This window comes from Ursus maritimus, unplaced genomic scaffold, assembly GCF_017311325.1.
Source record: "Ursus maritimus isolate PB19 unplaced genomic scaffold, ASM1731132v1 scaffold_36, whole genome shotgun sequence".
Classification (NCBI taxonomy): Eukaryota; Metazoa; Chordata; class Mammalia; order Carnivora; family Ursidae; genus Ursus; species Ursus maritimus.
Window position 1 is genome coordinate 24,014,806 of NW_024426230.1, and position 27,625 is coordinate 24,042,430.

At 44.2% G+C, this 27,625-nt stretch overlaps 3 protein-coding genes across 15 annotated transcripts in view; 1 reads left to right on the forward strand and 2 right to left on the reverse strand.

The window, feature by feature from the left end:
• The window catches only part of L2HGDH (L-2-hydroxyglutarate dehydrogenase), a 43,374-nt gene extending 42,683 nt beyond the window's left edge, over positions 1 to 691 (reverse strand). For all 3 annotated transcript variants that reach the window (XM_040620884.1, XM_040620883.1, XM_040620882.1), the window contains exon 1: positions 468 to 691. In XM_040620884.1, the coding sequence (XP_040476818.1) occupies positions 468 to 607 (140 nt within the window). In that variant the 5' untranslated portion in view covers positions 608 to 691. The remainder of the gene's footprint in view (positions 1 to 467) is intronic.
• On the forward strand, positions 454 to 10,693 carry DMAC2L (distal membrane arm assembly component 2 like). 5 transcript variants are annotated; one of them, XM_040620891.1, is made up of 5 exons: positions 454 to 586; positions 7,334 to 7,445; positions 8,330 to 8,538; positions 9,116 to 9,287; positions 10,491 to 10,693. In XM_040620891.1, the coding sequence occupies exons 2-5, from the start codon at positions 7,339 to 7,341 to the stop codon at positions 10,603 to 10,605; spliced, it is 603 nt and encodes a 200-aa protein (XP_040476825.1). In that variant the 5' UTR covers positions 454 to 586; positions 7,334 to 7,338; the 3' UTR covers positions 10,606 to 10,693. The 5 variants fall into 5 exon arrangements, with proteins under 5 accessions (XP_040476825.1, XP_040476824.1, XP_040476828.1 ...); XM_040620890.1 differs by lacking the exon at positions 454 to 586 and adding an exon at positions 742 to 848; XM_040620892.1 differs by lacking the exon at positions 454 to 586 and adding an exon at positions 1,304 to 1,400.
• A 1,067-nt stretch (positions 10,694 to 11,760) lies between these two features.
• The window catches only part of CDKL1 (cyclin dependent kinase like 1), a 56,760-nt gene continuing 40,895 nt past the window's right edge, over positions 11,761 to 27,625 (reverse strand). For 6 of the 7 annotated variants that reach the window (XM_040620885.1, XM_040620887.1, XM_040620888.1 and 3 more), the window contains 7 exons: positions 26,274 to 26,346; positions 23,770 to 23,860; positions 22,960 to 23,160; positions 20,443 to 20,525; positions 17,576 to 17,632; positions 15,822 to 15,977; positions 11,761 to 14,150 (listed from right to left, as the gene is read on the reverse strand). In XM_040620885.1, the coding sequence (XP_040476819.1) occupies positions 14,043 to 14,150; positions 15,822 to 15,977; positions 17,576 to 17,632; positions 20,443 to 20,525; positions 22,960 to 23,160; positions 23,770 to 23,860; positions 26,274 to 26,346 (769 nt within the window). In that variant the 3' untranslated portion in view covers positions 11,761 to 14,042. Of the gene's footprint in view, positions 14,151 to 14,965; positions 15,054 to 15,821; positions 15,978 to 17,575; positions 17,633 to 20,442; positions 20,526 to 22,959; positions 23,161 to 23,769; positions 23,861 to 26,273; positions 26,347 to 27,625 lie in introns of all 7 variants that reach the window. The other variant, XM_040620889.1, reaches the window with a different exon arrangement.

Sequence of the window (27,625 nt, forward strand, 5' to 3'; positions counted from 1 at the left end):
CAACTCTACGCAGTGTTTGCCAGGAACTGATTAATTCAAGAACGGTTTCAGGTCTTCCAGGCAACACCAGGGATGCCAGCAAATAAACAGTATATTTGATTGCTTAGTGTGGTAGATCCTTTAAGCCCTAAAACGGCCACCTTCGGGAGAGACTAGGCTCCTAATTGAGCCTTTAAGCTTAAGTAACCCACCCAAGAACTGAATAGGAAGGGGTGGGATTCAAAACCAGAACTGCTCTCGACCTCTCTACCCAACACTGCCTTCCTCTTTTCACCCGGCGCACAAACAACGCATGAATCCTACAAGGTAACTCATGGGATGCGTGGTCGGAGCCGAGGCTCCGCAGGATCCTGACCTTCTCTTACGCCCGGGACGGGGAAGTAGAGCAGGGGCAGAGGTCCAGCACGAGGCACCTCAGAGACAGCAGCAGTAGCACAGGCGACGACGGCAGGCCGGCGGCCACTCACCGGGTGCTGGCTCTACGGAAACCTTGGCACAGCGGCCAGGGCCTCGCCTGCGCCGGCCGGCACGCCACGGAGAAGCCGCCGGGGAAACCCCCGCGGGCGCGGCCGCAGGCACCACTCAGGTAACGCAGCGCCGGCGCCATGGCCTGCGCCCCCTCCCCGCCGTCCCTCAGCTCCCAGAGCCGGCCACTCGGGCCGGACGCGGCGCGGCTCCGGCGCGGTCTAGCCCCGCCTCCCGCTCAGCCGCCAATGAAGAGCGCGCCTGCGCCCCACGTGGGAGCGGCGCCAGCGGCCAATGGACGCGCGCGGCGGAGGGCGAAGGGCAGGCCGGCGGCGCCGTGGACGCGGGGCGCGCTGGCTCGCTCGCTCCTTTCCTCCCGCGCTGTGAGTAGAGGAGTCAGGCCCCGAGCGGGGCGGAATTAGGGTGGTGGTTACGCTCTGCCCTTTTCCTTCTCCCACTGGTGGGCAGACTGAAGAGCTGGCCTGTCGAGTCGGACGGCCTCGGTCTTCACCGCCCAGCGTCGTCGGGGGTGACGGGGGGTGACAACTCTCCTCTGGGCGGGCCCAGCTGCCTCCCTGCCCCCGGCTCGGCCCGGCCCCCGCCCCTGGAGGCCGGTTGCTGGTCACGGGCGGTCTCCATCCCGGCCCCCGCCAGGCCGAGTGCCCACTGCGGGGCGCTGCCTGTCCAGCCCTGGCTCCGGATGGAGGCTCTTTGTCTCCTGGTCTTGTTTTTGTGGGGCTCCTGGCAGTGCCCTTTCTTGGTGCTGTAGATATCGAGCGCCCAGGAGAACCAGGCGGCTCGGTCCCTGCCACCATTTAGCAGTCTGCTTCTTTATCTTAGATGCTGGGTCGAGATACGGTTTTAAATATGCTGTGTGCGGCTGCGTGCCGCGACTCACCTGTACGGGTCTCTTCACCCGTTTCCTTATCTGTAAGGTGAGGGAAGTGGGCTGTGTAATCCCTAAACCACCATCTGACCGTAAAGTTAACGTGATTCACAGTTACCATGGCAGTTCAACACCCGTACTCTGTGCTTGGTGGCAGTGTTTAATTTTTAGGGTCAGGACAGCTGAACGGAACAAAAGTGGAATGTTAAAAACTTTATTGCTGGGCGGACTTTGTTTGAATTTGCTTCCAGCTATTAGTCTGGTGGCTTGGGGAGGTCATTTCGCCTCTTGGCCTCAGATCCTGCCCTGGGAACTAGGAGTATGAGCCGTGTCCCTCTCATAGGGCTGGTGTGTGGATGACATGAGATGAGGCTCGTGGGTGTTTAGCACAGTTGAAGTACAGTTGACCTTTGAAGAGCAAGGGTTTGAACTATTCTGGTCCACTTACGGGCAGATATTTTTTGATAAATCCAATACAGTACTGTAAATGTATTTTCCTTAGGATTTGCTTAACGTTTTCTTTTCTCTAGTTTATTATAAGAATACAATATATAGGGGCGCCTGGGTGGCTTAGTTGGTTAAGCATCTGCCTTCAGCTCAGGTCCTGATCCCAGGGGCCTGGGAAGAGCCCCACATCCGGCTCCCTGCTTGGGAGAGTTCGCTTCTCCCTTTCTTTCTCCCTCTGCCTCTTCCTCTGGCTTGTGCTAACCTCTCTCTCTCTCAAATACATAAATAAAATCTTAAAAAAAAAAAAAAAGAAAATACAGTATATAACATGCAAAATATGTGTTCACTATGTTACTAGGGTTCTAATCAAACAGGAGGCTGTTAGTTAAATTTGAGGGGTCAGATCTTACATGCATATTTCAACAGCTAGGGGGATAGTTGCTCAAGGGTTGACTGGATAAATTACTGCTTTTAGTATGTTTAAATGATTTTACTTCGTGGACAGTTGACTATTTTTGAAAACAATGTAGAATGTTACTTGCTTTTTCCTTCACAAATAGGAAAAAAAATAAGAAATCATTATTTGTTAAATTCAACTTTTTGTTTTGAGATAACTGTAGAGTCCCGTACAGCTGTAAGGAACAGTAGAGATCCTGTGTACCCTTTACCCATTCTCCCCCAATGCTAACATCTTTTTTTTTTTTTTTAAGATTTTATTTATTTTTTTGACAGAGAAACAGCGAGAGAGGGAACACAAGCAGGGGGAGTGGGAGAGGGAGAAGCAGGCTTGCTGCTGAGCAGCGAGCCCGACTCTGGGCTCAATCCCAGCTCTGGGATCATGACCTGAGCCGAAGGCAGACACTTAACGACTGAGCCACCCAGGCGCCCCCCAATGCTAACATCTTGCAAAAATATAGTACAATATCATAACCAGGAAATTGACATTGATACAGCCTGTTGATCTTACTCAGATTTCCTCAGTTTTACATTTGTGTGTGTATTTGGTTCTATGTAGTTTTTTTTTTTTAAGATTTTATTTTTTTTATTTGACAGAACACAAGCAGGGGGAGTGGCAGGCAGAGGCAGAGGGAGAAGCAGGCTCCCCGCTGAGCAGGGAGCCCAATGCGATCCCAGGACGCTGGGATCATGACATGAGCCGAAGGCAGACATTTAACCGACTGAGCCACCCAGGCGCCCCGGTTCTATGTAATTTTTATCACATATGTAGGATTGTTGTGTTGCACCACAGTCAAGCTACAACACGCTTCCCCCACCACAAGGGATTCCTCCCGGTGCCCTTTTGTAACTATCCTTCACTCCTGCAGGGCACCCACTCCCCAATTTGTTCTCCTTTCTAAAATTTTGTCATTTCAAGAATGTTCTCTAAACAGAATTATAAGGTATGTAACTTTTTGGAATTAGCTTTTATAATCCCTTGAAATCCATCCAAATTGTATGTATCAAAGGCTTATTCCTTATTGCTGAGTTCATGGCATGGACGTACCACAATAGGTTTAACATTCACCCATTGAAGGACATCTCAGTTGTTCTAGTTCTTAGCTATTTGGAATAAAGCTGCTATGAACATCAGTGTACTGCTTTTTGTGTGAGCCTGTTTTTGTTCTGTGGGATAAATGCCTAAGAGTCCAGTTGCTGGATCATACATATGATAAGCACATGTTTAGTTTTGTAAAGAATTGCCAAACTGTTTTCCAAAGTGGCTGAACCTTTATACATTCCCACAAGCAATGTTTGTGATCTGGTGTCTCCTCATCACCAGCAATTGGTGGTGTCACTATTTTTTATTTTAGCCACCCTGTTAAATATGTAGTAGAGATGGTTGTTTTTTAGTTTGCACAGGATGTAGTCGATTTGCTACTAGGTTAAATACAAAATTATACATTTCTATGGTCTGTGGTCAGACCCTCATGGGACACTTGAACCCAAAGTAGTGACTTGTTTACCATGTGATTTTGCGTACATGCTTCTTAGTTTAGCAAGGTGAAGGAACTCACAATACACCTGCTCTTTGTATAAAACCTTTTTCTTCTTACCGTCTCCCCTAGGTTTGACCGTACATTAATTTGTTTCAGTTAAGTAATTTCAAATCAAGAGCTCATCGTACATTCATTCATGCGCCCCATAATGTCTTTGGTATGACATCTATATTCATGACCCCACCCTCAGTTGAGAATTTGTATTCATCTTCCATCTATGTCAGAACCTGTAAGGTGTTACTTCAATGAGCCCCATGTGATATTGACCTAGGAATGGCTTTGGGGAACTTTGCTTCCAATTCCTAATGAATTCTTCAGTTCTATTTCATTAGACTTTCCACATCTCAGGAATAAGAATTGGCATCACTGATTTGCAGTGAGGTGGGGCTGTAATTTTGGGGAAGATCTCCCCAATTCCAATATCACCCCATCCCTCCACATTTTATTTACCCTCAAGAACTAGTTCTTTAGTTCAGTCTTTTGAACACTTAGTTAGCCATCACTTTGAATAGCCCAGCTAAGTAAAAACAGAACTTCCACTTGGGAAAAAAAAAAAAAACTTACTGTTTTTTATGCAAACGGGAACTCTCAACCAAACACTCAGAAACACTTTGTGTATATCCTATTTTGAATTAAACATTAGAGATCTGGCCTTCTCTAAGTTGCAAGCATAATTGCAATTTTTAGAAACATGTGCTCTAAGCCAGGTTCTGATGGTAAGAAGGAGCTTTTTAAAATGATTTTTAATTTCTGAATTACTTATAATTTAGTAGTGGCTATTTTTTTTTTAACTTGCTGTTAACTTTTTTTTTCCCCATCATTAGAGCTAAATTCACCAAGTCACCACTAGAGGTCTCCATTTTCCTTATAGAAAACATTCCGAGAGGCAGCTGCTTGAATTCCTCTGAAATTTCTAAAATCAGTTAGCACAGGCACAGTTGAGAATGTAAAAACCTACCAATTTATTTTTTTACCTTTATTGCTAAGTAAAATTTTTATAGTCATGTTTAAATTATTTTAAATATAACATCTAATATTTTTGGAGATCATGGTGTAAATTTAGTCTTTCCTTTAAGCTGAATTACAAGGTGAACCAAAATGAATCAAGGAAAAGTACTCAATTTTCACAAACCACTCTATCTGCTTAATAACAGTCTCTCTGGTTTTGCCTTTCTCTATGGAAATATACCAACCATTGAAGATTACTAATTCGCAAATATATATTAAACTCTTGCATTAGGGGGATGGGAATGTGCTAGGTGCTAAGAAAAATGGCAATGAATAAGATGTGATCCTTGCTGTCCTCTTTGTTCTGCATACTTTTTTTCTGCCTAACTCGAAACTTTTTTTTTTTAAGATTTTTTAATTTATTTATTTGACAGAGAGAGAGAGACAACCAGCAAGAGAGGGAACACAAGCAGGGGGAGTGGGAAAGGGAGAAGCAGGCTCCCAGCGGAGCCCAATGTGGGGCTCGATCCCAGGACTATGGGATCACGCCCTGAGCCGAAGGCAGACGCTTAACGACTGAGCCACCCAGGCTCCCCTAACTCAAAACTCTTAATTATCCTTTAAGATCCATCTCAAAAGACACCTCTAGTGCGAAGCCTTCCCTTCACTCCCTCCTCTAGGCTCTCACAGGACTTGTTCATACCTCTGCTAAGACATATTGCATGTTATATATTTGTTTTTATGTTGTCTGTCTTCTTCATTAGACTATACGTTCTATGAGGACAAGAAACCTTGTCTTTCTGTGTCTTTCCTTTGTTGTTTTTGTAATCTCACCATTGTATCTCTGGCACTAAGTATAGCAGACATTCAATAAATACTTATTGAGTGGATGGATGGATGGATGGATGGATGGATGGAGATGGCATTTGAATGAGGTCTTGAGGTTGGGTAAGATTTCCACAGACAGGATGGGGATGTGGGGTGGGGAGGGACAGTAAATAGGACAGCCTAAGTTGAAGCTGGAAAGCCCAGATAAATGAGATTGGCAGCCAGTAGAGTTATCAAAGGTGGGCACAGGTGGAGAGAGCTTTAACAAAAAGCTAGGAAGGGCTGAGAACAAGAGAGCAATAGCAGAGGGAGGTTTACAGGAATGAAGGCAGATGGTGGTAGAAAAGAGATGAAGAGGAGCGCCTGGGTGGTTCAGTTGGTTAAACATCTGCCTTCTGCTCAAGTCACGATCCGGGGTCTTGGGATCGAGCCCCACATCAGGCTCCTTGCTCAGTGGGGAGCCTGCTTCTCCTTCTCCCTCTGCCTGCTTGTGCTCTCTCTCTCTCTCAAATAAATAAATAAATAAATAAAATCTTAAAAGAGATGGAGAGGGGAGAGGATCCCAGGTTCTGCTCTCAGACCTCATCTCTCACTGTTCTAGAACCTCAACATCTTCAGTTACTTCTTAGCTCTAAGGTTCTCACTCAGGCCTCTTTCTAGTCTTCTTATTCCCCAGTTCTAGTACCATCCAGGACTGGGGGAAAAGCCCTGGACTGGAAGGAGGAAGAACTAGGTTCAAGTTTCAGTGCTACCATCAATTAGCCCTGAAACATTGAGCAAGTCCTTTTAAATGCATGCATTTATTAATACCCCGCCTTGTTCCAGAAAGGATTTAGGGTGTCAGCAAGTTACTTAATGTCAGGGCTTCAGTTTCCTCATCTCTAAATGGTCTAGGTGGTCTAAGTTCACTCCAATTCTCCCATTTTGTGACTCTGATTCTAATGATTTGTTGGTTATCTCCACTTAGAAGTTCTGCTAACACTTCATATTTAGAATATGAAAAACTGGGGATCGAGGTGGCGGAAACCTACAACCTGTCCTCCTGACACTTCTGTTAATGACGTCACCATCCAGCTGGTGACCTGGGACCAAAACTTAGTGTCCTCTTCAACTATTCTGGCCGTTGCGCCACCATCTCACTGAGCCATGTGGAATCCACCCTGTAATGTCATTCCCATTCTTCCCCCACTTGGTCCTTTCCCATGGCCACATGTGGTTGAAGCCCTTGTTAGCTGTCTCTCTGTTCTGTTCTATTGACCCTCATTCTTGCTGTTGTCCAGGTACTATTCTGAAGCATAGCTCTAGCAATGCCAGTGTTCTTTGCTAAAACCTCAGTGACCCGACTGCCTGCAGCAGACAGTCCAAATTCCCTTGCTGATCATGTGCCACCCTTCCTGATGTGACTGTGCAAATTATCCACCTCCTCTTCCCAGGATCCCCATGTCCTCACCAAACGGAACTACCACATGCCTTAAACATCTGCTGGCAGTCCTGTGGGCAGACTCCAATTGAGGGTTGAAAAGTGCAACTTAACATCAAGGCTGGAAGGAACCTTAGAGACCATCTGAATCCAGCCCCTCTTTTCTGCAGCAAAGAAACCAAGAAGCAGAGACAGGAGTGACTTGCTCAATAACTTTGAGTGGCAAGTGACTCAGCTTTATTGGCACAAGAGCATTGACTTTGAAATTGTGTAGTGAATTACTGGATGCATGGGACTCGGATTGCCAGCTAATCTAATATGAATTCTGTTTTGTGTGTCTAGATCACATGATGCTGTTTGGAAAAATTCCCCAGCAGTTGTGTGGCTTTAAGAAACTCCCATGGTCATGTGACTGCAGAAACTTCTGGGGCTGGTTGAATGCAGTGTTTAATAAGTAAGTTACTCTAACTGAAGTGAAGAAACATGGGGATTATTACAGCTAGATAAGTTGCCAGTAGCTAATTTGGTTATTTCTTGTATTTCAAATGCTTTTTTGTACAGTGTATGCACTAGGATCCTAATTTTGTTTAGAAACAAATAAAACATACACACAGACATTGAGTAAAGGCCAGAAAAATAGATTACAAAATATTAACTATGTTGCAGGATTTCAGATTTTTCACATCTGTCCTTTTGATGCCTTTCAAGTTTTCTAAAATGAAAATAATATTATTTTTGTAACCAGAAAAGCTCAGCAAATGTAATTTCAGAATATTCTATGGCTTCTTAAAGGATATGGTTAGCCTTCTGAATACTACCAAGGGGATTCAAGCTTTTTAAAAAGTGGGTCACATGCTTTGAAATACCATTTTGAAGCCAATGAAACTAATCTTGTTGCTTAATACAGCATTAACACGAGAGAAAAGGGCACACGTAGAAATTAGTATCACTTAATGAGACTGATTTAAACATAGATTCAAAATTATTCCCTTGTATATTTTATCATTAATAAAAACAATAACCAAGTACAGTTATGCACTCACTACGTGGTTACTACGTACCTCCTGGGGTCGAGCACGGTTCTACATATGAATCAATGAAGACACATGTGTTTTTGATAAACTCATAAAAATAATAGGCCTTGACTGAGTTCAGTTGGAAACAACAAGGGAGCAGGAAGAGCCATCGTATGTTTTTTTACCTGGCTCTTCCTAATATACGTATCTCCCTCCTCAGCCATTTGAAAGGAGAAGTTGAGGTACTGTATTTATGCTGGTGACTGGAGTTAAGCAGCTAGTGAGTATACTAAAAACGAACTGCTTTTGTTCTCTTGCCAAGAGTGGATTATGAACGCATCAAGGACGTGGGACCCGATAGGGCGGCGTCCGAGTGGCTGCTGCGCTGTGGGGCCATGGTGCGCTACCATGGCCAGGAGAAGTGGCAGAAGGACTACAACCACCTCCCAACAGGACCTCTGGACAAATACAAGATTCAGGCGATCGATGCCACTGACTCTTGTATCATGAGAATTGGATTTGATCACCTGGGTAACTACCCTGTCATTTGCTTATGGGAAATGTGGGTGATTTGCAGTGACATTTAGTTGCCTTTGACTCACTGTTATAGTCATAGGTGTGTTCCTTTTTGCCCTTTCCAGTACCATCCAGTCTTTATTCCTGTGTGTGATTCTTTAAAGTTAGAGATTACAAACACCTTCTCCTTTCTCCCTTCACTAAGCTTGTCTCTACATGCCTTTATTTCGTGCTTATTGGTTTAAAATTCAAGGCCTTGCTTGTCAAACTTCCTTTGTCAAATTTCTGTCACTTGAGAAACTCAGTAACGTAAGAATGATCATACCCATGCAGTTTCTGCTTGTGTGGGCGTTTCTTCCCTTCAGTACTTGGGCATCTGATTACAGAATGGTCCTGTCCATCAACACAACCTGCATAGTGAACACCTTGTATGGTTAATAGGGTAGTTAATCAGCCAAGTCTTCCGAGGACTAAGGGGTTTCCCAGGACATAGGATTTTCACTCCTAAAACCAGAATAGTCCTGGCCAAACTAGGACAGTTGGTTAACTTAATGGTAAAGCAGATTCTTAAAATGTACCTTTTATCTCCCAGAGGGCCTACAGCATGTTGAAAAAATAAGACTATGCAAGTGTCAGTATATTGAGGATGACTGTTTGGAGAGACTTGGTAAACTTGAAAATTTACAAAAAAGCATATTGGAAATGGAAATAATTTCATGCGGGAATATCACAGACAAAGGCATCATTGCTTTATATCACTTACGGTAGGTGGTCAGTGCCCAAATGAAAACTTGATAATGAGGTTAAAATGAATAATTATAATTTAAATTAAAAAAAAAATTTTTTTAAGTAAACTCTATCCGCAATGTGGGGCTCGAACTGTCAACCCTGAGACCAAGAGTTGCACGCTCTATCAGCTGAGCCAGCCAGGTGCCCTGAATAACTAGAATCTAAAACAGTTGACAAGTGGTGCCTTTTTTTAATTTGGAAAAATACATAAAATGACTTAACTTTCATCTATAAATAATACTTTCAAACAGCTAAAATGATCAACCATAATACATTAATGCTTTATTGCATTTCTTAGGGGGCATCTTTTTTAAAAAGTATTTACTTAATAGATATTCATATTTTGGAGTGGCTGTTGCACTGGGGGACCATAGTGCACTACCATGGCCAGGAGAGGTGGCAGAAGGACTACAACCACCTTATTAATTTCAATAATTATGATTATTAATAATTAAGGCACCTAGCATGGTGGCTGCTGCAGTAAGCAATCAGCGGGCATTTGCTATAATGCTTCCTCTCCGTCTTTTAGAGCATTTTCCCCCATGTTCTGACAGTAACCTCAATATCACAGGAAGTTTGAGAAATTTTAAGTTTATTTTATTTTTAGTAATTTCTATACCCAATGTGGGGTTCAAACCCACAACCCCAAGATCAAGAGTTGCATGCTCTTCTGACTAAGCCAGCCAGGCATTTTCCTCCCCCCATTTTTTTTTATTTCTTTTTAGTAGAGAAATTTTAAACATTGGAACCAAAAGTAGTAGATTGTCTCTTACATTAGTTGAGGCTTTGAGGCTTCATCTTTTAATGAAGTTCCTTTAAGAACTTCCCCCAATTTTTTTCCCTTTCTAGATTAAGATTCATATTTTGTATTTCACATGCAAAGGAGTTCTATGCTATAATACATATATAATATTTGGAAAGATTCAGCTAGAATTATTGATGTAATTCAGAACAACTAAACTTCCCAAGGTCTGGCTTTGTTCCTAGCATGAATTTCATTTAAAGTAGCACTCTTAAAACTGCTGTTCTAAAAGTCATTTTGAAAGTATAGTATAGTATGATATAAATGCATTCTGTGTGTAATTTTTTCTAAAAGTCTTTAATGGAGTTTATGTTTAATGCTGTTAGGGTAAAGGCCAACTGAGGTAAATTTTTTTCCTTCTTTTTTTTTTTTGCAGAAACCTCAAGTATTTGTTGTTAAGTGATCTTCCTGGAGTAAGAGAAAAAGAAAACCTTATCCGAACCTTTAAGACAGCACTGCCTTCTCTGGAACTAAAATTAGACTTGAAGTAAAATAATAATATTCAATAAGTGTCTTATTTCAATATAAAGTATCATTTGAAATTATTGATCCTAAACAGCAATAAATATTATATAATCATCAACAGACCTTAAGGACGTCATATCATGACATTTCAGAAGCAGAGAGTTCATCATGTAGAAAATAAATATTCAGACATGACTCACTGAAGTTACTAAGTTGGAAGTAAAAATCTATGCACATTAAATCATTTCAAGAAAAATGGAAACCAGGTACCAGTTTAATTCTAATATATTCCTCATTTTATATAAATATCTATGTAGGTAACTCTTGAGGTAGATAATGACAGTTCTTTAAAGTGATTTAGGGGCGCCTGGGTGGCTCAGTTGGTTAAGCGTCTGCCCTCAGCTCAGGTCATGATCCCAGGGTCTTGGGATCAAGCCCAGCATCGAGCCCCACATCAGGCTCCCTGCTCAGGCGGGAGCCTGCTTCTCCCTCCTCCTCTCCCCCTGCTTGTGCTCTCTCCCTCTCTGTCAAATAAATAAAATCTTAAAAATATATATTTAAAAAAACTAAAAAAATAAAGTGGTTTAAATGTGCAACACAGATATTCTTTATTGTACTTTATCAGTAATTTATATTACTGTTACCTTTTAAAGTTATTGAAGCACGTTACTATAAATGTACAATTATGAAAAACTGAAAGCTAAATTTCAGATTCATTGGCGGACTCAATTATGAAAGGCAGACAGTGGTTGTTGAGGAGTTCATATTGCTTCCCAGGATTTGCATGCATTTCTCATGATCCTGCATTCCTGTGTTCTTTATAACATACACCTTTCTCTGGCTAATTTGTCTATTTTGTAAGCTTAGTCTAGGCTTTCATTAGAACTAGACATAAATACTTGCCTGAATTCAAATAGTTTTGCTGACTGCAATAGAACAGAGGAAATGATCATGAAGTCCAGCACAGTTATACTTATTTTTTGCTTAAATTAAAATATTGCCTTAAATAGAAAATTTTAACATGTCAATTAGAAACTAATTTTTATTCCCCCACGTATGTTGGATACTGCTTCATATGAGCTCAAGGGACATCAAAAAGAAGTGTAAGTGCAAAAAAAAAAAAAAAAGTATAAGCACAAAATTCAGTTTATATCTAGAAAGCAGTGACAAAGAATATCATATATGGATAAAAACAGATCTTTATTTTTACCGGCTTGAAATGGCCCTGCTTCTATTACTGTTAATTACATGCCAACTTGTTTGTAGATTTCTGTATGTTTGGTTTGAACATTATGCTCGTAACTATAACCTTGACCAGAAATAATTTTAAAATAAACACTGTATGATGCAGCATTCGGGTAGAAAAATGAATTTTAGTTGTGTTTAGAAACCAGCTTATGTAACTAGCACTTGCCATGAATGATATACTATTTATAAATAAAATTGCCACTATCATTTATAAAATCAGAACACAGTCAATTAAAAAAAGACCAGGACATAGAACAGCCTCGTGTGAAACAGTGGGGATTCCATCCTGAACGAAGGGTTACGGATGTGGTTAAATCAAGCACTGGTACACGTGTCCTAGAACTTATTAGAAAAAATGACCGCTTGCATCTCAGATTTGTTTGATTATTGTGTGGCGAGGCAACCGATTCACCACGATTGAGTCTAGAACGACTTTTGTATTCTGAATGGTTTCCTACAAAACCACTGAATGAATTAGGCAGTTAGAGTGATCTGCCTCGTCAAGTGCATTGTTTTGGGTTAAAAAGGAAAACAGAAAATGTAAACAGAAGTGGGATGTCCTTCCTTGTCATTTGAATCGAAGCCACAGGAGAAGAATTGGATACTGCTGGGACTAGTATGTAACCCCGGTCAGCTCTTTGCAAGAAGCTACATACATCAGGGAGCCTTAGGATATCATTAAGCCGGCTGGAGTAGCCAAAATTATTGAACAGATGCCTGAATTTGGTGAGTTACTTAGCAGTTAGGAAATAAAGTCAAATGCTGTCATGAAGGAAGTTAACTAGAGCAGTAAACTAATTAGAGCACAGAAGAAATGCTTTGAAGAGACAGTAAAGTAGAATCTCAAAAACCATGGCTGGGAACCACCAAGGAAACAGCAGCAGCCCATCAGCCGAAACTGGCAGTGAGCCACAAGGCACAGACGTGAGCTTCATCCTGCCCCTGTGGTAGGGGACGATTCCAGAGCTTTTGGAATCCGAGCGGCAGGCCAAGTCAAAGCTAATTATACGTCATCATTTTAGGTATCATGATACAAAGCTAGGAATCCTCAGTATCATTTTGGACTATTTTCTAGTTAGTCGTTACCAGTTGTTAGCATAGTGTATGTACACACGTGCACACACACGTGTAGGTATTTATATGTGTGTATATATACACACATATGTATATGGGTGTATTTTATGTACACATACATACAGTGTCAAGAGGTATTTCAGGGACAATACCCATTTACAACCTAATGTCTTTCATGGTCCGAGTAAAAACTCACAAGCAATTTCTTCCAAAACCCAGATCATCATAGAGAGTCCTGCCTGTGGATCTGTCTCCAAGTCTGAGGCAGAGCTGGACAGAATGAAGAACTTACCACTTTCAGGCCGATAGGCTCAGCTCCCGTGCAGCCCGTAGGTCTTGTTCTCTGCCTTGATCAGCCTTGGTCAGCTGCCAGGCTTCACACCATTGTTTGCAAGGGGAATTGAGTCACCTGGAGGTGGGTGCTGTAAACCCAACTTGCCTGCAAAATGACTAAGGTGCAGCCTTTACTAAAGGTAAAGACAAAAGTGTATGTAAGAAATGTCTATTAACATCATGAAATATGTAAGCAAATAATTCTGTTACGCTAATCCATGATTTTAAGTATTTTGAATGACTCTTAAATATTCTAAAAATGTTTTAAAATATAAAAATCTAGAGATAGAGCAAGGAGGAAATGAAATAGTAAGCATTTTGATTTCAGGAACTAAACTCTTCTTAAATATGATGTTGAGACAGTCTGAAAGGCAGGGGATAGGACTCAAGGCAAAAGGGCCACAAGAAATACATATGGGTATTCTGTAATCCATTTTTCACTCGCTTCGTAGGGTACAATAGAAGTATAAATCCTTCTTCCATTGCTCATTTTGCCCGAGATAGGGGCAGTAGGTAGAGTTTATATTTCTGTCCATTAGCTCAGCTACTTAGATACAACAAAAATGCAAGTGAAAATCCAAACTAGTGTTTCCTTTCCGTTCCAGTCACCATCGTGAAGCCTGGAAGGCTGCCTCCGGAATTTCCCTTCCTGTTCTGCCAGGTGGCCTCCCCCGGTTTGTTCCTTAGGTTTTCTCCTGATGTTCTTTCAACACGGTGACTGTCTTTAAGCAAACCCTTCAGGACAAAAGCGTTTCGTTTTCTCCAAATGATTGACTGACGCCTTTTTCATTGTCCCTGTCCACGCCCCTTAGATGTTTGGGAATTGGTAGTTAGGTTTCCTCACATTCCAGTAGTACTTCTTATTCTCCAAAGCTGGAAGGAAGCTGCCGCTAGCCGGCTGACGGAGGCCCTGTAACTGCAAAGACAAAACGCACGATGAGGCTCAATGCCGTCCGCTCTTTGCATTATTGAGAACATATCACAAAAGAGGTAAATATGTCAGTTTTTCAGCACAGAGATACTTTTTCTGCATAGAATCCAGGACCCGAGGGAAGACAAAATGTTTAAATTTGTTCCCTTTTTCCTTTTGAAGATTTATTTTATATTAAAAAGCAAAACATGCACATTCAAGAAAATTTAGAGAATATGAAAAAGAAAAATTGACATGTTAACATTATTGGGGAAAAAACCCCCAGAAATTTACAGGAGGTACGAGCTTGCTGGGGCCTTAGGGTCATTTAAGCCAGTGCTTGTTTTCACAGCAAAGAACACGGACATTGGGAGCACGTAAGTGATTCAGGAACTAAATACGCCCTTAGTTCAAAAGGCAAAACTGTTCCCATCACACTCCCAGAAAGTGTGTGAATTTATTGTCAATATCAAATGAAAGTAAGGAGAACATACAAAAAATATATGTATTTTGTGCTACATGGCCTTAGGTATCTGAAAAGTGGTTGCTTTCTAATACTTCAAACAGTTGAACCCTTCAGGACATATACGCAATACATCAATTAGTGGGTTCCCCTATTCTTTCACGTAGAAATAGTCCCATTAAAGACCCTTTACTCTTGAACACAAAGGAACAGCAACCTAAGTGGTAACTCTGCGGGTGGGGGCGGTTGTCCGTCTGGCCTGTTCTGCTACCTGGGTCCTCTATGACAGAGAACAAAATAAAGCTTTCTTAATTGTGTAACTCGGGTCTATCTCAGGACCCTGCAGTTTATGCTGTACCTGTTCCTCATGGATCGTCCATCCTCTTCTCTCCTCCAAACCTCACACGCACCCCCCAGATGCCACTCAGCACACTGGGCAGGGGAGGCTGCAAAGGGAAAGACTAGGGCATAACAGTTTCTAGATTAAGGGCTCCCTAAGCAGATCCAGAAGGGACCAGGAGTAGCCAGCTCATCTCAGTCGTGGTTCCAACTGCAGTCCATTCTGAATTACTAGAGCTTTCGGCTCTACCAAGACGCTTACTGTAAGCTACTCGGCCTGCTTCATCCAGTTGTGTTCCTCACAGGCTCCCAGTGTGCAGCTGGGGTGCTAGTCTCTGACAACAGAAGCTGGTCCGCTGATACCGCCGAGAGCACGCATCACCCTATCTACCCTAGTCAACTCTGACGATCGAAGGATTCGGGGGAAAACGGTTCCATTTTTGGATCCACCTGGGATGTCAGTCAATACGGAAAGTACACATGATGACAGAGAGCTGCCTGGGATACTCTGGATTTCATTCTCCAGAGCACAAAAAGCAGGCCCCAAGACGCTCACATTCGTGTACCTGTCTACGCCCTGTGCTCTTGCACAACAACCCCCCCCCCCCAGCTGCCCTGCGGCAGCAGGGAAGGACCTACAGGGCAAGGACCCCTGCAGGATTCAGGGAGAAGGGGCCCTCCGAGGCAGCCGCGTCTGGAGCCCTGGCTGAGAGCTCCTTCGACCTTCCTCCCGGTGCTGGAAGGAGGGTGCTGGAGCTGCAAGCCGCAACGGCCACCTCAGGTCGAGATGCAGGCTGTCTGCACCAGGTGGCAGGCGTGAGACCATTTGAAACTGCAAGCCTGGCGGCTTCCGTAAGACAGCGCCCCGTGCTTACCCCGGGCAGGTGCTTGCGGCTTGTTCTCAGGGTCTTCCTTGTTGGTCGGTCAAGCTCTTTGGCCGGAGCCCCTATTTCTCTGATGCTGTCAAAATACGGCTGCTGCAACAGCTGCTCACACGTCAGTCTCTCAGCAGGATTCATGTGGAGACAGCCCTAAAGGAACAGAAAAAGTCCCCATTCTTACTTCTCTACAATTGTGTTAACTTACTAAGATTTTTTTTCTTCTTTGACAGGTCAAACCCCTGGGTTGGGAACAGGAAGGGGGAAAAGCAGGAAAAACGCACCAAGCATGATTTTAGCTCCTTCCACAATTGTTCCTAAATGGATAACCACGTGTCAAATAAATACATAGTTTCTAGAAACAGTGACCAAAAAATTATTGTCTTCACTTAGTTCTGTTGTGGAGGTAGCTGGCGCTCTGCCCTGAGGGAGTAGGATACGATTTTTGAGTTCACCTCAGTATCCAACTGGAATAATCCACTTAACCAATTTGGTCCCTTGTATATACTTGGTAAAAATGAAGGTTTTTATTTAAAAAATAATACCTACACGTGGTAAAAATAAAATTCATACAGAATATAGCAAAGTCTCCTTACCACTCTAGTTCTTTCGTTCCCCCTTCCAGATTCAGCTTCTCCTTTTTCTCTGGTATATTCTTCCAGAAAGAGTCTATGTATTACAGCATACATATGCACCCATGGAAGGAGAGGCATAATATACATGCCTTTGTATTACATCATTCTTAACTATTTGCATTAAGTAGGCCAACCGGCTCATACTTGGATAGATTAAATCTCACAATTATATACCCCAAGGAACTGTCTCAATTTTTTTATTATAAATGCATCGGTAAATGTATTAAATGCTTTAAAACGGGTGGGGCATGGACTGTAACTTGCAAATGTTTTACTTGATAACTGATTTTACATAGGAACTATGTATTTCTGAGAATCAAATTCTTTTTTTTTTTTTTAAGATTTTATTTCTTTATTCGACAGAGATAGAGGCAGCCAGCGAGAGAGGGAACACAAGCAGGGGGAGTGGGAGAGGAAGAAGCAGGCTCATAGCGGAGGAGCCTGATGTGGGGCTCGATCCCAGAACGCCTGGATCACGCCCTGAGTGGAAGGCAGACGCTTAACCGCTGTGCCACCCAGGCGCCCCGAGAATCAACTTCTAAAATAAAAAAATCCTACTTCAAATATACTAGAGGGGGGCAACTCTTTCTGCCCACAGGTCCTATACCCATGCTTTAATAAAACCACCTTTTGCACCAAAACAAAACAAACAAAAAATATACTAGGGGGTTGGCTATTTAAATGGATCATATGGGGCAACCCCCTCACTCCTTCCTCGGGGGCTTTGTACTATCACTTTGCTATTGCTCAATAAGCCTTGCTTTGCTGTCCCCCCCCCCAAATAAATAAAGAAAGAAAGAACTCGATCCTATGGCCCAACACTTTTTGAAGAAAAGGGTCTCTTTGTAAGACAAGTACTGTCCCTCTGAAATGGCTTTTTTCTGTAAACTTAGATTTCAAATACAAAACGTTGGGTTTATTTAAAGCGGAAAACACCTACAGATGTTTTCATTGTAACTGAATGTGAAGAAAAATTGAAAGTATTCATACTTCTCAAAGGAGAAGGAGAACTCTAAAGGGGACACTTTTCCATTCATGGACTGACATAAATCGTTCAGACTCCCCGGTGACACAGCTACTGTGTGCTTCCTGGTCTGTTAGAAGCTATGATTTTACCTTTAAGAGCCCCAGAGCAGGATCAGAGATGTTTGGAAATTTTAATTCAAGTGGTTCCTGTTTTAAAAAGAAGAAAAGAAAAGGGGGTTTTATTTACAGTATGTATCCAAAGATAAGGTGACCTCAGATCAAATGTCTTCGGAGGAGGAGAAGCACTTTCCTGGCACCCTCCTCCCCTCCTCCACCCTCTGCCCACCCACCTCCCCGCTGAAACAGCCACCTTATGCCTGTTTCACAAGCTCCTCCTTTCTCCACCTCCAAACCTCTTTTCCAGATCTTCCTCCTCACCACTCCCTTCACTTCCCGGAGAACTGACGCGGGTAGCACATTATGAGGGAACATTAATTAATGAGAGAAAAAAAACCCACTTGTGAAGCAACTGTTATTTCTTTTCTTCTGCCTCAATTTATATAACTTGCCTTTCCTCAGAATAATTTTTGGCATTTATACTGGCATTTAAAAGAGGCCCCAGTTCTTGCATTTATTGACAGTTACATAAAGGAAGCTTCAAAATAGATTTTTCTTTTTTCTTTTTTTTTTTTTTTGCTACCTAGGTGAACAGATGCTTCTAGGTTTTTCTGGAATAAACACTGTTTTCTCCTCCCACAAGAGCCTGCTATTTCCCTGTTCATCCTACTGTTTAAAGAGTCTCCGGAGCAGACATTCATCAATCTCCCTTTGGCCATATAAGGCTATTTTGCTCCAGTCACATGCTGGAGACAATCGGGAATAACAAGCACTATGAAGCAGGAGGAATGCTGAATGTCAGGCGGACAGACAGGCCAGTTAAAGAGATACACCACTAATAAAGGCTAATAGAGGAGGGCAGCTGGACATATAAAAAGATGGCAGTTGTGGGCCCGAGGCGGGAGTGACCGGCCAGGCTCCTGGGTGCAGTGCACAGAGTTATTTTGCACAGGGAATCAGCCCCCAAACAACCAAATTCCCAGTGTGCACTTACTACTCACTGATAAGGTTAAGAGATAACAGCCTCAGTGTTGGAGTTCCCTCAGATCACCAAGGAAAAAAACATCCTACAGCAGATTTGTGTTAGAACTTTGAGAGCAGCCTCACCCCTCTCCACCCCCCCACCCCCCCGCCCGATGTTTTCAATATTTCTCCTGCTATCTCTGCATGTTCAATCTGAGCACTGCTGAGTACTGACAGACAGGACATTGCTGACACCGAGCTCTGCTGTCTCAGCAACAAGGCCTGGGACGAGGCCGGCTGGTTGGCCGTGAGAGGAGGGCCCATCCTGCCAGGTTAGCTGGTTCCCCAGCGCCAGAAGCCCGCAGGCCTCCCTCCAGCAGGGTGACTGACCGGCAGAGGGACTCGGGCACAGATGTCCCACCTGGGAGCCCCTGCACTGAGTCTTCCTGTGTTTCTGTCAACAGGAAACCCCCTGCAGGACCGCCTCTTGGAAACCTTGGGAAGCTTTCTACATTTATGAAGCCGGCGTTGTTTCTGAGTCTTCCCTGGTAGACAAGTGAGCAGGAAATCACTAAGTGATATTTAGTGTGGAACTGGGAATGTCCAGGTCACGAGGGAGCCAGCTGGGTCACCTCCCAGATGTCAGGTGTCATTCCTGCCTCTCCGTCCCAGCATGCTCCCAGCATGACCCACTTTTCCTATTCCTAGTGGTACAGTGGCGGGAGGTGGTGCAGAAGGTGAAAGGCTCCAACTGTGGGACAAGCCAAGAGGTTGAGCTCACACGGAGCTTGACAGACTTTCCATCTGGAAACTGAGCAATCGGAGCCTTAGTTTCAATTTGAAAGCCCCTTCCGTAGACAGTAGAAACTCATGATTTCACAAACCTTAACTGCTCTGAAATGTTTTTGATTATAATGCAGGCTCATCAGAGGACATTTAAAAAATATTTTAAAAAAGCATAAAGAAATCACACTACCACCACAAAGAGATACCCACTGTTCATATTTTGGTATATATCCTTGCAACCATTTATTTCACAAATGTAAAAGGCTTTGTCTGATTTTCCAGAAGCTGTCATATTACTTTATGTTTATATATGTAAATAAATGTATACATGAATTGTGTATTTATTAAACATGTATTAAAATTTTGTCAAACTATATATACTGTTTTATAACTTTTTTTTTTCATTTAACAATACGTTATGGACTTTTTTTTTAGGTGAAGACATAGAAATCTAGTTATTTCTACCGGCTCTGTGGCTTTTCTATTGTAAGGACACACCATCACTTATCTGATGAACCCCCTACTGACAGAACACTAAAGAAAACACTTTCTAGTGAAGAATGCCCCATATTTATGTCTCTGTCTAATGGTTTCACTGCAATAAATTCTTGAAAGTGGGTTGAGTATGCACATTTCAGATTTTTTAGTTTTAAAAAAATGTGTATTTTGGCCACGTTGGCCATAGAGAACGGACACCAGAATGAGGCTGGCCAAGCAAGTTCGTCACTGCTTCTGGCCACGGTCTGGACAGTAAGAGTTCAGTCGAGTAGGGGACTTGGGCAATGCCGGATTGTCCTAGATAAGTCATTGTGTGAGCTACCTACAGCTTCCGCTGCTGACAATGATGAAGAACCGGCGAGGTTAGGGCAGGCGGCTCTGCGTCCCTGCCCAGCATGCTGGCTAGCCTCTGCTCTCAGCAGCTTCTAAATTCTCCCTGAAGGCCAGGGCCTGTTAGCCAATTTGCCCCACTTTTCTTTTTCACGTTGAGACTCACCTTCCGGTGCAGAGTGGGCCATGGGGCTCAGGCAGGCGAGTAACCACCCAAATCCAGTTAGCCTGCAACTCCCCATGTAAAGAGAATGATCACCACTTACACATCAGGGTGACCTTCGCCCTGACGTGCAGAGCTCTTTCCAAATTGGGTCACTCACCATATCTTCAGGGTCTGGGATTTTCACCCCACTGAAGTACTGATTCGTGCTGAATACTTGTTGGTGCCTAGGAATGAGATCTCCTTCGGAGAGAAGAAAAAGGCGGATAAAATGAGATCGGTTAGCAAATGCTGACCTATGATTTCTCTCCATCCGTGCTCTGTCTGTGCCTACAACCAATGAAGGCTGTAGTCTGCTCTTCCGGTCAGAGGGAGGCATCAAGGCAACCCTGCACAGCATGTCCTGAGACCGCAGGGGCCGGAGCACTGTGTCAGGTGTACAGGAGGCATGCATGGGTACTGAGGGCTACAAGGTAACTGCCCCTCAAGGACTCACAGTGTATTGGAGGAATCCAAACAGCTCAGAAGCACACACACACACACACACAAATAAAATAATGCCTTTTAAAAAGTAGCCAAAGTGCACCAAGTACAAAGCAAAATCATATTCATTGACTTCTGATGGGTCAATAGAAAAGTGTATTGTCCTAGCACTTAGAATAGTACCTGTCAATAAATATTTGAGGAAAGAAGTGGGGGTGGGGGAGAGGAAGAGGGATGAATGGAGAGAAGGAAGGAGAAGGGACAGGTGAAGGGAAGGAGGGATGGATGGAAGGCAGGAAGGAAGGAAGGCAGGAAGGGAATCCTGGAAGATCTTCTAGCTAGAGGGAATACATTTCCAAATTGGAACCACTTTTCTTGCTTCATCAAATAGCAGTCACTTGGAAATCCCGTTTTACCCACCGCGTGGAAGCACTTCTATATTCTGGAGGCTGCCCACATTTCAGCCAAATCAGTTAAAATCACCTTCATGTAAAATCCTAGGGTATTACACGTGAAGAGGAATTTTGTTCGGAGAACATCAGGAGATATGCAGCAGGGTGCCCCTGGGGCACACTCAGGCCCCCTTGCCAAAGCAGAGCGGACAACAAAAACCCCCCAACCAGGGCCCCAGAAATACTGCTACTGGACTGGACTGGAGTTCCCACTCCTGGGCATCAAACTGCCTAATTTTACTGATTTGTTTTGGAACTTTACCTTGCACTCCAATCCAAAAGCTGCTGTCCTGCCCCACTTTGCACAAGTGGCCAAACTATACTCCGTACTGCCTTGCCCCAGGTCCCAGCGCGCTTCGCCACGAGCGCACTGCTTGTACCTTAATAACTCCTCCATCAGAGCGCTGGGAGTGGGGGGGAAGAGGGTGCCCTAAAATCACTGGGGGAAACGGCAAAGGAACTCTGATTGCACCTGGAAGCACTCCCAGGCGCCTTACTGGTCACTCAAAAAACCTGTCAGCAAATACTTAGTGCCTACTGTGTGCAGACACTGGTGGAGGACAAACTGAAATATAGATGTGACCTCACCCTCAGGTAGCTGACAGTATCTTTGGGAAGATAAAGGCGCAGCACAAGACAGCGTGAGGACACGTACTGCAAAAGTTTAGAGGAGGAAGTCTGCTTTAAACTGGGGAGCAGTAGCTAAACTCCCTGACTTGTTTTTAGGCCTTTTTTTTTTTCTTATTTGAGAGAGACAGGGAGAGAGTGAGAGCTTTAGTACACACGAGCAAGGGGAGGGAGAAGGGCAGAGGAAGGGTGGGAAGGGGAAGAGAAGGGGCAGGAGCAGGGAAGGGGAAGGGGAAAGGCATGGGAAAGATGGGGAACGGCAGGGGGAGGGGCAGGGGAGAAGCAGACTCCCCGCTGAGCAGGGAGCCGGATGCGGGACTCAATCCCAGGACCCCAGGATCATGACATGATCCAAAGGCAGAGGCTTTAGCGACTGAGCCACCCAGGCGCCCTAAACTCCCTGACTTTTGAAGGGGGCAGTCACTGCTTCTACATCTTTCATCCATGCCTCTCCAAGTCTTTCTTCGCCCCCTCCTTCCCCCATCACACCCTAAGAGTAGAGAGAAGGACAAGGAGAGTGACACCAGCAGACCCAGCCGTTCTTCCTGACACACAGAAGGTTAGAATCTTCTATAGCATCTGAAGGAGCCAAGCTAGCCTGGTGGGCTGGCGTGAGGGATCTCCAAAGAGTGAACTACCATAAGAAATGAGCTACAAAGGAAAACCACAGCTGCATTCTGTAAACTGCTAAGCCTTTACAGAAATGTAAGCTTTTATATTGTTGCTATGATCCTTATTCAGAGCTTAACTTCACCCAAACTATAGTGAAGACAGAACCTTGTCTTTTTGGACACCTGGTATGTACTCACAATCATTAATTCTTTTTATTAAAATAAAGGTGGACACTTTTTTTTTTTTTTAAGTAATGTTTATGCCCAACTCGGGGCTCAAGCTCATGACCGTGAGATCAAGAGTCACATGTTCTACTGACTGAGCCAGCCAGGTGCCCCCAAATGGGGACACCTTTAATGAAATTATTTAAATAAGGTTTCTAGAGTGCCCCTCCTTCGTAACTGTAAAGGGCACTGAATGAGACTGGGAACTCGGCTCTGCCCTGTATTGACATGGGTAAAACTATTCCGTTTCCCAAAAGGCGTGACAAAAACACCACTTACCCAAGGTCTTCCTAATCAGATAGAGCTGATCCACATCTGATTTTCCTGGCCACAGAGGCACCCCTGACAGCAGCTCAGCAAAGACACAGCCAATTGCCCAAACATCTACTGGGGGGCCATACTGCGTGTCCCCCACCAAGAGTTCTGGGGAGCGGTACCACCTGGTAGCCACGTAGTCTGTGTAGTAGTCGCCCGGTCCAGCTGGCCAGTGATGGCACATGGAAAACAGAGACAACAGTGGAAGACTGGACTCCAATGTGGGAGGGGGAAGACCTAAGAAATCAAGGCTGTGAGCCATCCTGTGGGTCCTCTAATTCAGTGGTTCTCAGTACTGGCTGCGCATTCAAACCAGGGGGATATAGTACTTGTTCACTTACTAATGCTTGGGCCCCATCTCAGTCCAACGAGACCAGAAAGTCTGGGGGAGAATCTGGGGCAGTATCGCTACAGTTTTATGGTTACAGCTTATAGTTTCCCAGACGATTCTCATCTGTAGCCCAAGTTGAAAACCACTCTTCTAAAATAGTATTTCTCAGAAGTACTGTTTTAGCAAAAAAAAAAAAAAAAAGGTAGAGACCAGGAGAATAACATAGTTTTTAATAACCACTTTACTGTGGTATAATTTACATATAGCACACATATTTAAAACACTGTGTGTATCTACATGTTTTCAGTAATTACAGAATTGTAATTTGGGGCAAGCTCAAGCCCAAAATATATAAAAACTAGCTTTCTATAGCATCTAGAGCCTTTCTCATATAAAGAATCTTTCTGTCTTTTACAATTACTTAAGAAAACATCAATACTCACTCAAAAGCCGAGCAAATCCAAAGTCACAGAGCTTAATCACCGAGTGTTTTGTGACGAGGATATTTTCTGGCTTCACATCTCTATGTATGCACTAGCCATAAAAGTCAAAACAAAAACAGATTATCAAGGAGAAGCTATAATATATGGGATAAATATAACTTATAATATTCAGCAAGTATTTAAGAAATCCCTAAAACCTCTTACTGGCCTTCGGATCAAAGGCTGCAAGACAGCAGCCTACAATAAACCTAGTACCATACTCATTATGGCCTGAATCACCCCAAAGTCCTAAAGGGCCCAAAAGGACCAAAAAGGAAGAAAGGAAAACTGAAAGGTAGGGTAGCCAGATAAACAACAAGTAAGTGTCTAGTGTAAGTATACCCCCCATGAAGTCTTTGGGACATACTTTACCAGTAAGTTCTGACTGTTTTTCCCAAATTCAGATTTAACTGGGTGCCTTATACATAATCTGTTTACTATCCTAGAGGAAAAGGAAAACGTTAAAAGGCGCTGGGTGAGGCCTGCATCATGGCTGCAGGGGCTGCAAGTTGAGGCATAAGCGGAATTCACAGGTCAGTTGTTTGAGAGCAGAACACAGGCCCCTGGTAAACAGGACAAGCCCTGGGTCTGCTGAGATAAGCAAGGGAAGAGAAGGGCGGGACCGGGAGCTTGCCAAGAGACCTCCCTTCCAGCTCTTGACACTCGTCCTGACAAGATAAACAAGAGTGGGCAGTGTTTAACCTCTGGGGGGAGTCGCTAGATGTCAGCTCTGTCCCACACACAAGAGTTCTTACAGCTCCATCCACCCCCACGGGACGTAGCCCCCACTCCATAATTTAGACTCAAATCACCTGTGGTTTCCAAGCCACAGCTCACATTGTTCAACAGGCTAATGTTAGAAGAGAGTTTATGAATCTTCACATGATTTTCTTATTAAATAACAATTCTCTTGGTAAAGAACAAATCAACAACCTAATTAAAGATTACATAAAAACAACATTCAGGTCAAAATCCCATTCAGGGTTCCTAATAATCCTCACTTCTTCCCAGCCTTTTCCTCTCTGGAGAAGAATGTTGGACCCTGCTGCAATCTGAGAGACCCTCTTTCGCTTGCCACTGAAACCCTGGGGTACTCTTGACTTTCTAGAATTTGGAGAGAGGACAGAGGTTCTTCTTGGGCCTGGCCTGGTTCTCCCTCAAAAGGACTTTCAGGGTGAGAGATCAGTGTCAGTGTTTCCCCATGGGTTTTTATTATTCTGGAAAATTTGGGGGAGAGATAATTTCTGAATTATTCTATTACCATCCATCTAGTTCTCAGCAATTAATGGCCCCGAGATCGCCGTTCCTCTACCACTGGCCTCGCATATTACTATAAACGGGTACACCCATGAATATCATGATGACAGATGGTCAGAAGGACTTGTAGGCAAGAATGTGCTCCCATTCTGTTCTGAGAATTCTTCACAAGCTTCTACACCCTCCCCACATCAGTACGTGTGGCAGACCAGAGCTTCGGGAACTCTCTGGGGAACAGTGGTATGCGTTGTATTTGTCTTCAGTGTCTCTGATTTTCCTCTCCAGGGCCTTTACGAGGTCTCTCTTGCTCCCCCATCCCAAAACCTGCTTTCGGGAAAGTGCTAACCCTCCCACTTGCTATCATAGCAAGAGAAGGTATCCGCGCTCCCTGGAGTCCATGCATTTTGACGAGGTGTGTAGCCTTCAGCTAGGTGGAGACTCCACAGGGAGAAGGACTGGCTACCTTTATTTTCTACTTCTAGGAAGGCAGCTTCAGGAAAACCTCATTTAGAAGAGCCCGCGGCAGGGGCCTCAGCCCCCACCAGCTAAACTGACCCTGGCAGAAGATGAGATGACCGTGCAGACAAGTTGCACCGGTGGCCAAAATGAAGGTCTAATATTGGCAGCTGGCCTCTGTGGGCAGGGAGTGGGCACTGTCGTTCTGGAGGGAGCGGCCAGCTTCCCAGCACCTGTAGTGTCTCACCTCCTGGGCAGCAGCCCAGCGTGCCCCCCACCCAGCCTGGCTCTGGCCAGGAGTATCAGAAGTGTCCACGGGGCTGCTCTGCTCCAGACTTGGCCTATCTCACCAACACAGACACCAGCATTTATGCATGGCACTTGGGACTCCGCCTACTGCGACTCAACAGGCATGAGCCCCCTGGGGCTCCCCTCCCCGACTTCAGAGCATTGTCAGGGTGCCAGGCCAGGGCAGACTCCAAGCAAATGGGATTCTACTTTACATCTGAGTCGTGTCTCATCAATGTAAATCTATAACTACTTTCTTCAAATCACAAAAACACATCTTTTATGTAACTGGAAGAAGAAAGAATGGCTAGGTTGGCATGTTTAGCCTCTACGGACCCCCACCAGGCTTCAGAAGACTTGGGTGAAAAACTAATCCACAGGAGTGGGGTATAAGTCTTGTACAGAGGCTCTACCTCAGCTTAAGGGCAGCTTTCTGATTCTTCAAGGGTGATCATGGGACTTACATCGTGTTTATGGCAGAAGTTTACAGCTTGCAGAGTCTGCCAAGTTATGCTCTTCGCAAGATGTTCTGGCACCCTAATAAAAACGAAGAAGCAACACAAACACATTCTTTAGTGTAACCATGGAATTCAGCCCAAAAAAAGAAAAAGAAAAGGAAGACAGGCTTAAGCAGTGAGACATCCAGTCGTCTAAGTCACAGGGCATCTAACTCATGGAGTGTAGAGAACACAGGCTCAGCACACTGCTGGGCTCTAGGGACCGCGAGGTTAGGGCAAGACCAACATCTCCTTGCACAGGAAGGGACTGTGAAGACTCACAGGGGCTTCCGCAAGTATTTATGACCACTCACCTCAATCATCCGTGACACCTCTGGGAACCTGCCTGCTAACTTGAGCTCCATTTCCATAAGGAGCTTTTCGTTTATGGAAAGTTAGTTCATATGCGGCATAAAAGGTGTTGCTCTCCCACACCCCCCCCCCCCCCCCGAGTTGCCTCAAACTGATGCTTGAGACAGAATTCATTTTTCATGCATGGGCACATGGTTTCTCCACACTCCCCAGGTAGCATTTTTTTTAGGTAATGAAGATTTTACTGCCGATAGGGAAGAGGTTTACCTTGCACACGGTATAACAAAAGTGAATAATAATTCAAACCCCCACATAGGCATCTTGGTTCTTTCCCCACATTGCTTCTCTCTGGTAGCTGGCTGCCTCCCTCCCTCCCATCTTTCTGCCGCGTCCTCTGTCACAGTGTCTAAACATGGTCCCACTGCTCCCAGCACTTCTTCCCTGACGCTCGGCTTAGATAACCAATAGCCCCAGCAGATCCTTCACTTGAATTAGCAAAAGGCACCTCTTCTGGGAGCATTTGAAAAATATATTAGGCAATGAGTGAAATGACTACAGAGAGAGTGCGTTTATTTTTAGAGCACCGGACCCACCAGCAGGACTTACTGTTTTTATGAATCAAACATTAAACAATGGTGTTATGGTCCTCGGCCAGAACTAATTAGTAAACCAGGGAGGAAACTACTCTCGAGTAGTTGTGTTAAGGTGACCAAAACAAGTCCCTTCTAGTCTCTGGGAGGGGCCCCGAGGCCACTGTTGTCACAGACCAGATGTTCAGGAAATCCTCTCAAGAAGATCAGAGGATGGGCCAATGTGGAGGAAATGAAGAGGCCACCGCCAGGAAGAAGAGCTGGGATGTTTCTGGGCCAGAAACACGTCCCCGGGCTTGAAGTCGCTTCTCTCTAAATTCTCTCCCTTGTCCTAGCGCTGCCGAGGCACGAGGCAAGGAAAACTCACCTGCTTAGAAAGAAGGCCTAGAAAAATACAACTAAGCAGAGGACATTCTG

Coding starts and splice junctions, on each gene's coding strand:
- DMAC2L (XM_040620891.1), top strand. CDS start 7,339: ATGATGCTGTTTGGAAAAATTCCCCAGCAGTTGTGTGGCTTTAAGAAA. Junction 7,446..8,329: donor TTGAATGCAGTGTTTAATAA/GTAAGTTACTCT, acceptor TCTCTTGCCAAG/AGTGGATTATGAACGCATCA. Junction 8,539..9,115: donor AATTGGATTTGATCACCTGG/GTAACTACCCTG, acceptor TTTATCTCCCAG/AGGGCCTACAGCATGTTGAA.